This window comes from Ictalurus furcatus, chromosome 16 (assembly GCF_023375685.1).
Source record: "Ictalurus furcatus strain D&B chromosome 16, Billie_1.0, whole genome shotgun sequence".
Lineage (NCBI taxonomy): Eukaryota > Metazoa > Chordata > Actinopteri > Siluriformes > Ictaluridae > Ictalurus > Ictalurus furcatus.
Genome location: NC_071270.1, coordinates 2,754,635 through 2,769,629, shown reverse-complemented (window position 1 = coordinate 2,769,629; position 14,995 = coordinate 2,754,635). Strand labels below are relative to the sequence as shown.

Below are 14,995 nucleotides of genomic sequence, written 5' to 3'. Positions count from 1 at the left end.
TGTGAATACTTGGAACTTCCATATGGCGACACAAAACCACAAACCATTCTTGCATTGTCTGCTTATGCAAGTTTTGGTGACTTCCTTTTATTTACACATTAATATGTGTGTCAACAGTTACTATGTGATTTGATAATTATTGATAGGTTGTATCCCACACTGGTTTCTTCGAATGATCATGAGTCTAACGGATCAGAAATTGTACTCTTCAATTATAAGTGTGAACCACACATGATACCACACATTTGAACCACGCATAAAACTATAAAAGCATTCCCAAAGCAAAGCGTCTTCAAGATGCATCACTGAAACCTCATGATAATAGGATATGGAGTAGGCTTAGTAGGTTTATGATTACGTGAACGAGTGCAGGAATATATCCAGATAAAAGCTGAGTAAACAGAATGGATCAACTGAAACCGAAACACAATGTTTGGAGTATGTGCTAGAAATAATCCATCCATCCATCCATCCATCCATCCATCCATCTTCTATACCGCTTTATCCTTCTCAGGGTCACGGGGAAACCTGGAGCCTATCCCAGGGAGCATCGGGTACAAGGTGGGGTACACTCTGGACAGGGTGCCGATGCTAGAATAATAATAATAATAATAGCAAAATTGGGAAATCAGACGTTTTGTGAAAACAAGGAGATTTAAAGCAGTCCTTCATGATGTAAACCACACACAGCTGATGAAGAACTTGCACCTGAAACATCCGGTTACTCAAGAACCTTTTTAGCGCAACAGCAGATTTTTTATTTTCCCAGCCTTTCCGGTTCTCTCTACAGTATTTTAAGAGCAACAATAACAAGTAAGGAATAAAACACTTCAGGACATGCTATTATAGCAAACTAATCAACAATGCGATGGTGTGATGCTAGTATTTCTTATCAATGCATTATGTCTTTAGAACGAGTTTTATTTTGCATGTACTATACGTTTGCTACATCCTGGAACACTTAACTCTCTTCCTTTTCATTGTTTTTTCCCTCCCTAACGGCTCTAAACAATGATTTACTCTATGAACTCCATTCCTTCTGCTCATACACAGCCCACTTCTGACCATGTAAGGCAATGTCATTGCACCGAAAGCCCAAGCGTGAGAAATCTGAAGTTCCGTTCATGAATATTACAGCGCTTCTCCTTTATGAACTTCTCAAATATTTCTAGTGTTCCTTCATAACGTATTTCGTCTTGCATAGGCTGTTATTGCATAAAATTTCCACAGAAGATTCAAATCTCTTTCTTGAGCATTAGCTACTGATGGTGAAAGAGTTTGTTTTTATCATTTAAAAAAATATATATATACATTATTCGGTACTAATAATGCAAAATATTCATGCATTAAGATGATTAAGGGGAACAAAATGGTGATGAACGTGAGAGTAAATGAAGCCAAATGAATTTGGCTACGTGCTTGGTCTACCCCTTCCATACTTAATACAATACTTATATGATAACGTCAATGCACGTTGAATAATACGCTCGAATCGAAATTTGGTCAGAAAGCATCGATTCATTTCCCATAACAACACAGCTGTATTTCCAGCTGCAAGGTAAATCCCAAGGACATATTTTATAACGCCAGTAATAACAGTAATAACGCCCTGTCTCAACAGCAGATTGTGTCACGTAGTATTATCCTTTCGTGGAGAATTTGCTTATGCTTTTCGAACATAAAAATCCTCCAATTTTGGCAACAACTAAATCAACAAATCTCCGAAAAAAAAACAAAAAAAACAATATGTCTCTAAATCTACGTTTAACAGCCGCTCTAAAGAAGTATGCAAGAAAGCATTGCAGCAGTTCCCTGTTCATCTTTGCTCAGCACTATCTCTTGATTTATCTTCCTGAGCACGTCCGAGCGTGTGAAGCGTAAACCGAACGTCACGACGGTTTATCAGGGAATGTGGTTTCAGTCGATCTGTTAGTTTAATGAATCGTCAATCAATCAGTAAAACAAAAGGCACAAATCAAATACAAAGCCATTTATGTTTTTTTCCTCAATAAATTCGTTTTTTTTTTTTTTATAAAAAAAAAACATTAAAAAATTCAATCATGTGAATGCTCTTCTATCATGTGAAAGAACTATAAACCAAAAAACTTTTAACATTCAAGTATGAAATATTTAATACTGATGATTAAAATTATACAAAATATAATTATTGAACAAAATATAGCAATATTCTTACGGATGGTGCAGTAAAAATTTATTTGAAGTTTTTTGTTTTAGGTAAAGTATTAATTGGAGTCTGGGACAAAAATATTTTTTTTAATTTCATTTGGGATTGAGAAAGATACATTTACATACATATATTTATATATATACATATATATATATATATCAACAGAAATGTTATGTTCAGTTCTAAATGATACATTAAATTGTAGTAGCGTCTCAGTAAAATCCATATGTGTGTATGAGAGGCTTGAACGTTCGAACACATTTCTCAAAACTATACAACTATACACACATACTATACATACACACATATTCTTATCTATTGTGAGAACCACCGTCTCTCTGCTAAATGCAATATTCACGTTGAAATGCCACAAGACGTTTTGTGTGCTGCTGAATTTTATTTGCGTAGAAATTGAATGAGCTATTTATTGTTTGAAGACGTATGCATTTATTTTAGCTTTAAGGTTTTCGAGGAAGAACACATAACGGGAACACCTCTAACATTTTTAGAATTGCATGTAAGAGTTTATCACTAAACTTTGTGCATAGAATCAAAGCACCGTGGGAAGTGTTTTGGGAGAATGACATTAATTTGGGGTGAGATTTTTATTTTTTTTCCCCAACAGCTGCTTTCGAAAAAGGGAACCGAGCTTTCAGGCGTTGAGAAATCTCCCAGCAGCATGCAACGCCCGTGTGTGTGCATCACTGTAAAAACGCATACTCTTGAATTAGCATCTACGTCAAAGCAGACGAGTCTTTTAAAGGAGAAAGACATCTCTGGACAGTTTTTGTAAGGTATATTATCAGGAACCGCGTTAAAAAAAAAAAAAAAACGTTGGTTGCAAAATGTATAATACTCATTCCTATTTGTTACGTTCTTCCTGGTAGGTCATGTGCAATGACTGTGAGAAAAACAAAACATAAATACTGTGTATGAACCACTTTATCCTGGTTATGATGATGGTCCTGGGAACTCCAGATGTCAGGCAGTATATGCTAATATTTAGACTGATTTATATTTTCATTCACCTTACACGCTTGAAACTCTTTTTAATACGATAACAACTAAATCTGATTTCACCTTATGATGTCAGAAAATACTCCACCACATAGGTGCGCCAAAACTGTACCGGGAAAGAATGGGAAAAAGGTCACCTGGTCTTTTTCCAATTATCAAATGTCCAGTTGCTACGAGTTTCTGCCGACTATAGCCTCGGATTCCTGATCTTGGCTGACAGGAGTGGAACCTGATGTGATCGTCTGCTCTTGTAGCCCATCCACCTCAAGTTTTAATGTATCGATATGCATTTCAGCTCACCACGGTTGTAAAGCGTGCTTAATTTGAATTACCGTAGCCTTCCTGTGAGCTCGAACCAGTCTGACAGTCTTTTCCTCTCATCATCAAGACGTTTCTGCTCACTGGATGTTTTTTGTTTGTTTGTTTGTTTGGTTTTCAGACCATTCTGTGTAAACTTGAGACTCTAGAGATCGTGCGCCTATTTCTCTGAAATACTCAGACCAACTCGTCTGGCACCAACAACCATACCACGATCAAAGTCACGATCACCGCGATGGCATTTTTGTCCTCTTTCTGGTGTTTGATGTGAATACGAACTGAACCCGTATCTGCGTGGCTCCTACAAGACAATTGCACGAATGAGCACGTGCGCAGGTATACCTATTAAACTGGCCAGTGAGCGTACATATATTTATTTATTATTTTCACGTACAGCTTGACTCGAATGGAAAAACATCTCAGCATCTTATCTTTTAACAATCCACTGAAGGCTAAAAGAGGATCCAAGCTCAGACGTGTCGCTACAGGCCTGGTGTTGATTTACCTTAGGAGTGTGTGCAGTCAGAAAGCGTGGGTGTCAAGAGATTTTCCCGAAACTGGTCATCCAGAGGACTGACTCAGGTGACTACACACGTCTGCAGTGCCATTCCCAGTGCTATACCTGATTATAGCGTTTTATCTGTGTTATGTAACGTCCACAAAGCAACCTAGTTACTGTTATCACTTACATCATAGCAAATATAAACAGCCACTCCTTCACCAGCCTCCTATTTTTTCTGGTTCTTGAAATTAATAAGACCAAATAAAATGCAGTTTGTCATCTTAACAAGACACCGGAAAGCCTCCTGAAAACGTTTCCATGGCGGAAGAATTTACAGCTTTACGTCCGACTGTTACAAAGCGCTGACACTGGAGACTCCTTAGAAAATGTTAAGTAAAAGGTGTTTAGAGAAAACGTCACCATATCAACGATTTCTAATCCATTTACGTGGAGCTGTACTCGTCTCCGTGAGCGAGTTGTTACTATAGAAACAATAGCGTATTAGAACCAGCGCATTAATATAAACCTGCACTACTGTCAGAGCTTCTGTTACAGAAAATGAATCAACACCTTCTGACCAATCAGAATTCAGAATTTAACTGAAATTAAAAAAAAAGAAAAAATTTATTCCAGTGCATCACTATGTGGATATGATGTAAAAAAAATTTTATTTTTTTTTTTTTTAAAACATCTGCAGTTGATGTTGTGTACGTTGAGTTCAGGAACTGAGCAACTTTATGAGATTTTATGTTGGGAAAAATAGTTCAGGCTAGTTATAATGATAATAAATACAGCATGTACCAAACAAAATACTGTGTCGTTTTAAAATCCACATGCTGGGTTCATGTGGGAATTTTGGACTCATCTGAGCTGAAATGATTTCCTTGTTTAATAAAAAAAAAATCTCTTGATTTTATGTGGACTGAAGCTGCAGCTCACACCCTGATGATGTAGGAAGGTAAACTGTGTTACTGTGACTTATTAATCTTTAGAGAAGTGACTCATATTTGTCAGCAGTGTAGGTGGTAGTGTAGACCCGGTTCCTGAATGAACTCCCTGTGAAAAGATGTGTACACTGTTACAATTACACAATTACACCGCACCCTGGTGTTCAGATGTGTAACTGCAGCTCAATGTACGCGACGTTCTGTGTAAAGTGTAGAGTAAATGGCGCACTTATATAGTGCTTTTACACACTCACACACCAATGGTAGCAGAGCTACCATGCAAGGCGCTAACTTACCATCGAGAGCAACTTGGGGTTCAGTGTCTTGCCTTCGGTATGTGGAGTCACGTGGGCTGGGAATCAAACCACCAACCCTACGATGAGTGGACAACCCGCTCTACCAACTGAGCCACAGCCGCCTGTGTAGGGAATGCTCTGTGGGCCCGGTTGCATAAAAACCCTTAAGTGATGTGACTTAAAGGTGCCCCTAAGGGGAAACAAATCCCTGCGGCAAGAGATTTCTTTAAGAGCGTTGCAACAAACGTCTTAACTGTCACCCTTACCAAAGTGTTTACACTAAGCATTTTGCGATAGTTTCTGTCAAGGCACGGCAAGTGTTTTAGGGTGAAATGGTTACTAAGGACTTCGTAACGCGAAGCAATGCGAAACAGAACTCAAAGGAACACTTAAGAAATCAAGCGGAAATACTTAACGACGGCCTTAAAGTAACTTAAGTGGACCCTTAGGGTTGTTCTTGCAAACCATGTCTCATTAAGGATATCCTTAACCTTATAATTTAGGGTTTGTTGCAACCGGGCACAGAACAATCAGCAAATCTGCCGATACTCAAATCATCCCGTTTGATTAGCACGCTTGCATCGTACCTCCGGGGTCAGGGGCTCGAATCCGCCTCCACCCTGTGTGTACATAGATTACACGTTCTCCCTGTGCTTCAGAGGTTTCCTCCCCCAGTCCAAAGACATGTGCTGTAGGCTGATTAGCATTTCCAGATTGTCCGTAGTGTGTGCGAATGTGTCTACGATTGTGCGATGGGTTGCCACGCCGTCCAGGGTGCCGAGTTCCCTGGGATAGGCTCAAGGCTCCCTCGTGACCCTGTACAGGTACGAATAAGCGGTATGGAAAACGGATGAATGGATGGATGTTTGTGAGCATTCAGTGAAGCTCTCTGAATGACCACATTTTTGGCTGATTGGATAACTGCATTAACGAGCAGGGGTACAGGTGTTCCTACGGGTCAGTCTATCTCGAAATATATTGCTTTTGCACATGGGTTTTACTTTGATGTGTTTGTGCTTGTGTCTAGAAGGTTGGGAAATGAAAGGACTGCAAAACAACCATCGTCTTTAAACCCTCTAAAGCACTCCGTACTTAATGCGTATATTTCTTTATACCCTAAATGAACATCAGGCCGTTGTGAAGAGAATTGTAAAACATGACATTGAAAACAAATGAATCGCAAATAGTCCAACTACACCCACTTTAATTACATCGTTCTGAAATGACTCAACGTTCGGCAGTTGAAGGGAACGCGTACTGCTTCCCGAGAGGAACTTGTGCAGTGGTTTCAACGTGATACGTTCAGAGATTTCACAGAAGGAAACGAGGTGGTCGAGCCATGCTGTCACATGATGGCACAGGAACAGTACTGGCGGTAATTCACCACCAGGAGGAGGTGGAGCATAACACGTTCGGAAACTAACGTCCGACATCCGAGACATCAAAGCAAGGTAATATGTGGTAATATCGAGTCCTAATGGTAATATACAGTTCCACTAGGACTACATCTAAGGCACCCATAATATCAGCAGGTCCACTCTAACCAAAGCAGCATTTCAGTTGGAATACATGTTAGACTGCAGCTTCATATAGTGACATAGTGATGCAGAGATGAATACATGTAACACAGCATGGTAACAACAACATTCACTGGACGAGTACAAAAACGTGTGTGTACGATTTCCATGATTCACACTGCTCGTTCAAGTAACTGAACATGATTTCAGCAGGAGGTAACCTGGTTGGAGATGAACAGGCACCGTACAGAAGCTCCGTGCTACTCAGGAAAGTGAGATTAAGCGGGATTCCCAAAATGTCAAAAATAACAAATGACGTTTGTGCATAGAGTCGAGAACTGACGACGGACAAATGACTGGCGTCCTGAACGACTTTCCGAATTAGTATCGATCACTCCTTAGCGTTTATCGGAATGACGAAACGGATAGATTACGTCATTCGTCTGCTTTACCCGCGGCAATTACACGTCACTTCACTGGCGACCGTTCCTTCATAAAATACTTCCTTGCCTCAGAAGGAGGACAAAAACCTTTCATTTATACGTGTATATAAATTAAACATAATAATAATAATAATAACTACAGAAAAATGAATGCCATCACAGGTTAGAAACAAAAAAACATCATAGGCTGAAATTAGGGATGCATCGATACCTTTTATTTCGTTTTTTTTTTTTTTGAGTTTAAAGTTTGAGGATGCGATGGCGTTTTAAATCATTCCATGAACGCGTGGTGATTCAAAATCACCGAGTGCTGTAAACCGCACCTTGAGCGAGGGAAAAGGGGGCGTGTCTCCGTGCTCGCAGAAATGAAGTGAGTATCTTCCAACGCGCTCATTTTAAACCACCGCGTGGGCTGATTTTTTTACGCATAATTTATCTCTGACTGATATCGGTATCGATGCATCCTTAATATTGAAATAAAACAAAAGCCCTTACATTCAGTAAACACATGAAACACTACCAATGTAGTTTACAGTATTTCTGCACAGTAGCACAATGTGAAATTAATGCATTCAGTCACGTCCTTCAAAGATGCGGATCCAGTACACATAAGAAACAGGCTAATTTTGTTTCGTTTTTTAAAATAATAAATAACCCCAAAAAAAAAAAAATACATCAATCAATTCCAGTTGATTTCCAGATTTCAATCTGATTTCTTTTCCATATGATTACCATCAAGCTATCCCCAATCTCAAGCCCCGTTCACTTTGACCCTTTTAAAAAAAAAACAAGCAAATCTTTTTTTTTTTTTTTTTAAAATAGCGACACACATTGACGATGATGCAGTGATATCAGCTGAATTGATCCGAAACAGATATTAGTGATTAGGCGGATAACGATTAGATATGGTTCGTAATCAATGTCGATCAGGATCAGGTTTTTACATCATTCCTAGGTAGATATTTTTGAAAAAATAAATAAATTTAAAAAAAAAATAATAAAGTCACACACCGACGTCTCTATCCGCTACACACTGATTCTAGGTTCACGCTAGCAAGCAACAAGCCTCTTTAGTCCTGACGAGAAACAATAAGATGCCAAAATAAATCATCGCTTTTGTTTGAAATGTTTTGAAGTTTGAGTTACATGTTACATGATAAGCTTTGTAGTAGATTAGCAAAGCGAGCTAAGTGCACTAGGAACGTTACAAGCTGGATTTTATGCGTGATGTCTGTATATGCATTGGTATGTAGAAAATAGTCGGCCACTGGTTTGTCGCTTGCTAGTGTGAAAGTAGGGTTAGTCTCTCATATGAGAGAGAGAGAGAGAGAGAGAGAGAGTGTATGTTGCAGCGAATGGTAACGTACGGCAGCGGTGTGCAAAAATAAAGTGTGTGCAGTCTCCTTCCACAAAGGTCTGACACAACCGGAGCCTTTTTTCCGCAGCAGGGAAAGTCTCTCCAAGCTATACTCAGCAAAGTGAAGTAGGGGATCGTGGGTACGTCCGGCTGCTGCTCACGTCCCCGACTGGGCTGGAGGCGAGCGGCTGGGCTTCACTGGGCGTCGGAGCCGTGTGATCCGCCGCCGTGTTCACCCCGTCACCGCGCCTTCAACTCGTCTTCTGGGACTCGACGCATAGCACGGGCCAAACGCCGCACAGAAACTGCAACGGAAAAGAACAAGATGATGGGCTGAAGCTCTACCGAGGACAGAGACAGATTACCAGAAAAACAGACAGGCACAAACGGTTAAATTATAGATCACTGTATTAGACGGGCGATCGGTAGACAGAAAGAACTGCAGAACAGCAGACAGACAGTTAAAAAAAAGAGACAGACAGACACTTAAAACTATAAGTAGACAGACAGACAGAACCTATCGCTTAAATGAGAAGACAAACAGACAAAAGGTCAAACATATCAGTTAAATAAACAGACGGCGCGAGAGACAGACAAACAGTTAAACAAAGAGACAGACAAATGGTCAACAAAACTGCTTAAGTAGATCGACGTAAAGACAGACAGACAAAATCTGTTAAGTACACTAACACAGAGACAGACAATCAGTTGAATGAAGAGACAGACAAAAGGTCAAAATTATCACTTAAATAGACAGACAGACAGACAGACAGATAGAGACAATAACTTAAATGAAGATATAGACCGACACAGAGACAGACAGCTGGTCAAAAAATCAGTCACGCAGACAGACAGACATATAGACACACAGTTAAATGCAGACAGACAGATTTTCAGATAGACAGAAGATCATGCAGGCAAACAGTTAAGTAGACAGACAGGTAGGTGTGTAGATAATCAGATAATCAAGCCATTAAACAAGAGATACAGACATAACTAGTAAGCAAAGAAGGGTGCATAAGTACAACAGAAACGGCAGTGTGACTAAAGTCCGATCCGGCGCGCGATAAAGAACACCCTGAATCATCTTTTCTCTTTAGTTAGAGAAACCGTGCATTCAGTCTGCAAACACACCGATAGTGAAGTCTGGATCCACAGGAGGCGAGCGGTACAGTCACCAGGAACGGTGTCCCTCAACACACGCACCGTATCGATACCCGAATCCTCCATTAGTTAACAAAGCGACGAAGCAGTACTCACCTTTACTTTCGGTCTGTACTTGAGGTAGGTTGTCCGAATCTGGAGGCTGCATCGTCAGAGGAAGAATAAAATTAAGAACAGTCCGAGCAATCGGTAATGGCGTCATGATTCACTGGGCTGAAACGAGACCCGCGGAGTACCTGAGGAGTATGTGCAGGTAGGAGCCGAGTCCCGTCAGAATGTGCCACCACGCGTGGAGCTGTGTCACTGCTCCGACTACAGGAGGCAGCTTCTGTCGCGTGGCTCTGAAAGAACGAACGCAAACGCGGTGTCCGTTATTTAAAGCGCGCCGAGACGTAAATACGGCTGCGAGAATCTATAACTCGATTACCTTAAAGAGTCGCAGGCTATATTATCAACGTTCCATAAAACAAATCCCAACAGGAAGACGGATAATGACGTGTAGCACAGCGCTCTCAGCCACGGATACACCCTGGAGCAAGAGGAAGAAAGTCACGTCTCAATCAGAAATTCAAACATTTTTCACATAATACAGTCCACTGAGCAACAGACACCAAATGAATGAACTGGACTTCCAATCGTTTCAGAAGGGAATGTAATACCAGGCTTGTTGAGGGTTCCTCAGCTTTTAGGGGGTTAATAATGGTTAATAAGAATCATCCCCAATACATATACTCACCATGTGACAATGAAAACAGACCGGAACACTAAGAAAGCCACCAGCACCGCATACATGACCTTGAGAAAACAATACAAAGGTCAGCCGGTAATGTATTCACTGTACACACATCATCGTCTATGTGGCACCCAGGAGAGTGTGTTTGGATTGTTCACGCCCTCCTAGGCACCCAAAACTAAACAAAACACTAGTTCTCAAAGTGATTAAGCGCCTACGTGCTCGGGTGTCAGACATTTTTTGTTTTTTATCAGAGGAAGCGTTGGCCACATGCCCTCAGACATAACCGGCTCTGCAACGTCATCGAGTCTTTTTATTTTTTGTTTGGGTGCAACACTTTTGCCCTCGAGCGTTTTTTAAGAGCACGGTGTATCGAGCAGTAGGAATGAAAGCGTCACGTCCACACTGACGCAAACGTGACAGGACGGAAGCTGTCCGTTTTCAGGGATGCTGGGAGATTTTTTACGGTTATGCTACCACCACGGTAACTCTAGTACACTTCCGTTTAGCTTTAGCTTTCCGTATGAACGGCATGTTTACCTGATGAAATACGGGCTCCTTCCACAGCAAATACACCTACGTGTGAAACAGCATGAAAAAGGGATGAGATTATAATCTATAAATTATTTACAGGGTTTACATACTTACACGCGTACACAAGTATACTGTATAAAAAAAAACGAAAAGATAAGAGCGGCCTTACCACACTGACTATAATACTGAAGAAGAGGAGGAGTGCAACTGGCAAATAGTTAACTGCGCTGTCTTGCTTGAAGCATTCATATCTGCAAAATACAAAACTTTTGCATTATTATTTAGATTAATATTATTATTAATAATGCTTGAACGTGCAGTACACTTCCAAGTCTTCCTATGCTGGGCCTTTTAGTTGTTTTCTTCCACACACACACACACTACAGAAGACAGATTCCCTTTTGTAAACTGTATTATTTTGAGATTAAACAATTACTCCTTACTCAGTATGAATAAAAAACAAAATGCTATAGAAATGAGAACGTAAATATAAAAAAATATTTTTTTTAAAGACAGCATAACACTTAAACAACTTTGTTGATTTTACAAATCAGATCAACTCTATATTACACTAACCTGCAGTACTGCTACGCTATATGTAAATAAATAAATACATACATACATTTTACAATCCACGAGCACGAGACTGACTTACAAGCAGTACACAAAGACACAGCAGCTGTAGATCATCGGCAGCTCGTCTAGCAACTGAAAAGATAAAACGTGATAAAGGGACGCGTGTGAAGATTCACTTTATAATCACTAAGGCTCTCTGTAGAGCTAAAAGCATATTATATATTATAAATCTAATTAGATATCGATTGGGTAAAAAGCTCATCTCACCTGCATTTCATACTGTAGTGTCATGTGGAAGCACCAAGAACCAACGCCAACAGCTGGATAACAGAAAAGAAAACATTCTCACTTTATATTCATTAACACTCGTGCGTATTCGCCTGCGTTCCTGCACCGTCTTTAAACACGCCCTCGGGGAGCTGCACACTCCGGAGCAGAAATTACACGCTAGGTGAAACCGTTCAAAACAAACAAAGCGTATAAATATACGCCAAGATAATCCCGTCGACTACATTGTTCTGGCTGCCAGGCCCGAGCGCGTGTACCCTCCTTGCGTTGTTCTGCACGTGCACGCCTGTATGACGTACGTGATACGGAGAGGGCTTGTCGACAGACAGTGCTGAAACACAGAGAACGGAGTCCACTCGCTTTCGCTTAAGTTGTTAGAGACAAAGCGAGAAGAAGCGTATGTTATAGGGAAATAATACGTGACAAGGCGTCACGTTGCTGTCAGAACACCAAAGTTGATTATGTTCAGATAACAGCACGAACTGAACCGCTTACAGCAATTTGGACATGGTTACTACTTAACGACGTGTTCTAGTTTTTATCCGTTTATAGTTACATTTAATGTCAGTTCCCGGGATCGCTTAAACAGGCGGTCGCTAATAAGCCTCACACTTTACAAGAAGTTACAAAGATCTTGAGAATTCGACAGCGCTGTGGTGTAAGCGTTTATAAAGACTCTATAACTTCCTTAAGAGCTTTAGTGTTTTGTTCGTGCTTACCCGCAAGTCCTAAAAAGGACAACACGTAGCGGACCTCGAGTCCGTTCTTAAGCGTTTGTAACGCCCCGTAAATGGGAGGAAGGATCATTATCAGGTTACTGACTGTGTTCCCTGAAAAGAGAGAAAAAAAGCAGAGCATTTTCTAACATTTACAGTCGTTCTTTCACGGTATCGGCATGCAACTGTTGGCTACTGTGCCTTTTGAAAATGAAAGCATACCGAGAGCCAGCTCATACAAAGCAATGCAGAGTACCAATGCTTTTTAGCCTTTTGTCTCTGTCCCGCTCTACACGGCCAATTTTACCGAGCAGAGCACATTCCAGCAAGAAAAGTGCCCTGTTTGACTCTACACCACTGACATTGACTAGAACCTCAATCACTGAATTTACGTTGTTACCTAAGAAGCTAATGGAAGATCATGAAATGGCTTGAGTCGTGATTCAATTCCATCCATTGATGTATTTCTATTTTCAACAGTAAGATTGCGTGTTTGAGTGTGTGAACGATTTACATAACAACCAATAGCGTTCGAGATACACATCCTCACCCCTGGTCGAATGGAAACGGTCTAAAAAGCCTTTTTCGGCTGTGGAGGGTTTCTCACCGCTGCCTTCACCTACACCTGTCCACTTTATCAAGGACGATATCGTAGACGACGAGATGCCGTGTGTCTGTGTGTTAGTTAAGCCGTACATGTTTGAGCTGAGGCCGATCGTCAGCGTTGGCGGAGAGCCAACTGCATTAGCGATCAATTGCAGGTGATCAAAACGCTCCTCCAATAACGCTCCGGTCTCCTAACCACCAACATGCACAAATTCCTTCTTCTTCCAAATCAGTGATGTTGGAAACGGGAATAATGTGGTATAATAACTAGGAGTTGCTGCTAATGACCTGCTAGCTTAGAGCAAGACACGCCCACAGGCGTGGGGCGGGGCATATATATTCATTACAGCATTTTATTGGACGAACACAAAACTTGTACAGGATGAGTCATCAAAATATGTTAACAGAATTTCCGTCACGGATGAGCTATAAAATTAAAATGAGAGTTTTTGTTTTTTTTTTTACACCTAGATATTATATTGTCCTATTCGTGTCCATAACACTTAGGGACAGGTACAAACAGAAAAAAAAAAAAGTTCTTAAACACTATAATGCACTTTAATGAAAATTAATCAATTATCAAAAGTAATTAAACAATTTAATTGTATATATTCAATTATTATTATTACACATGGTCTGAACAGTGATCCCAAATAGCTCTCCAACTCGCTATACAAGTACGCTACATAGAATAGGAAATAATGGTTATGTACCCTATCTAGTGCCCTAGGTTTAACATAAGACTTGTTTTGAGATTCAACCGCTAATATTAACCGTTTAATATGGAAACGTCTTGAGCGAGACATTCTTCGTCGTTTGTACACCGTGTCACGCTATTAAAATCAAATTGAACCTTTCGTGGCTTGAGTATTTGTTTACAGTTTGAGTATTTGTTTACCGTTTGAGCATTTGTTTACAGTTTGAGCTTGTATGCTATCGGTGAGCTGTCATTGCTGTCAGTGCGCGAGCGGACGCCCTACCTCTCTCCGGCTACAAGCTAGCTAACATATTCAGCATTCGTGGCTACAACAACAACAACAAAACTAACAAACACTGACAGCGGGTAGTTCGTGTTGTACTTACAGAATTCCGCGATATAAAACGAGACGACATAGTTCTCTTCGCACCAGTCCAACGTTGAAGTCGGAGCACCCCAGAAACCCTGCCTGTCCGCCGCAGGAGCCATGATGGGAAAGAGGGCGGGGCTTCCGCGTGCAAAGGGGAGGGGCGGGTCCTAACGGACTCGGGAGAGTAGCCAATCAGAAAGCCGTAAATTTCGAACCGGCGAGATAACAGTGCAGCTGGACATTATACAAAACACAATGCAAAGTGCACACTAGAGGACTGGAATAAAGCTGGTTTGACGTTGCACGTTCGATATTCGACTGGAATAAAGTTGGTTTGATGTTGGACGTTCGATATTCGACTGGAATAAAGTTTTGATCAAAAATCTAAAAGGTGTGCCTCGTACCTGACACCTAGCTGAACACTTTACAGTTTTATAGTTTTGTGACTGTAAGTCATTCCCTTCAAATGCTATTGAGCTTTAAATAATGGCATATTTTGTGTATGGGCCCATTCTGTAGTGAAATACATGGCAATATTTATATATGATTTAATAGCTTATTTTGATAAATATCACAAATCTAAGAGGTGTCCATTATAGCTGACACCTAGATGAGCACTATACAGTCGGTTATATCAGGGGTTCCCAAACTTTTCCAGGGCAAGGCCCCCCCAAATGGCATTAACATTTGACCGAGGCCCCCCTTTTGCGAGATGTCTTTAAAACA

General features: G+C 40.7%; 1 protein-coding gene across 2 annotated transcripts; it reads right to left on the bottom strand.

Moving 5' to 3' along the window:
• Positions 1-7,303: 7,303 nt before the first annotated feature.
• acer3 (alkaline ceramidase 3) lies at positions 7,304-14,633 on the bottom strand. 2 transcript variants are annotated; one of them, XM_053645225.1, is made up of 11 exons: positions 14,286-14,630; positions 12,600-12,710; positions 11,860-11,912; positions 11,672-11,724; positions 11,186-11,267; positions 11,023-11,058; positions 10,486-10,544; positions 10,177-10,278; positions 9,986-10,090; positions 9,846-9,891; positions 7,304-8,890 (listed from the first exon to the last, which is right to left on the bottom strand). In XM_053645225.1, the coding sequence occupies exons 1-11, from the start codon at positions 14,386-14,388 to the stop codon at positions 8,837-8,839; spliced, it is 804 nt and encodes a 267-aa protein (XP_053501200.1). In that variant the 5' UTR covers positions 14,389-14,630; the 3' UTR covers positions 7,304-8,836. The 2 variants fall into 2 exon arrangements, with proteins under 2 accessions (XP_053501200.1, XP_053501201.1); XM_053645226.1 differs by lacking the exon at positions 12,600-12,710 and having other exon boundaries at positions 14,286-14,633.
• Between the last annotated feature and the right edge of the window lie 362 nt (positions 14,634-14,995).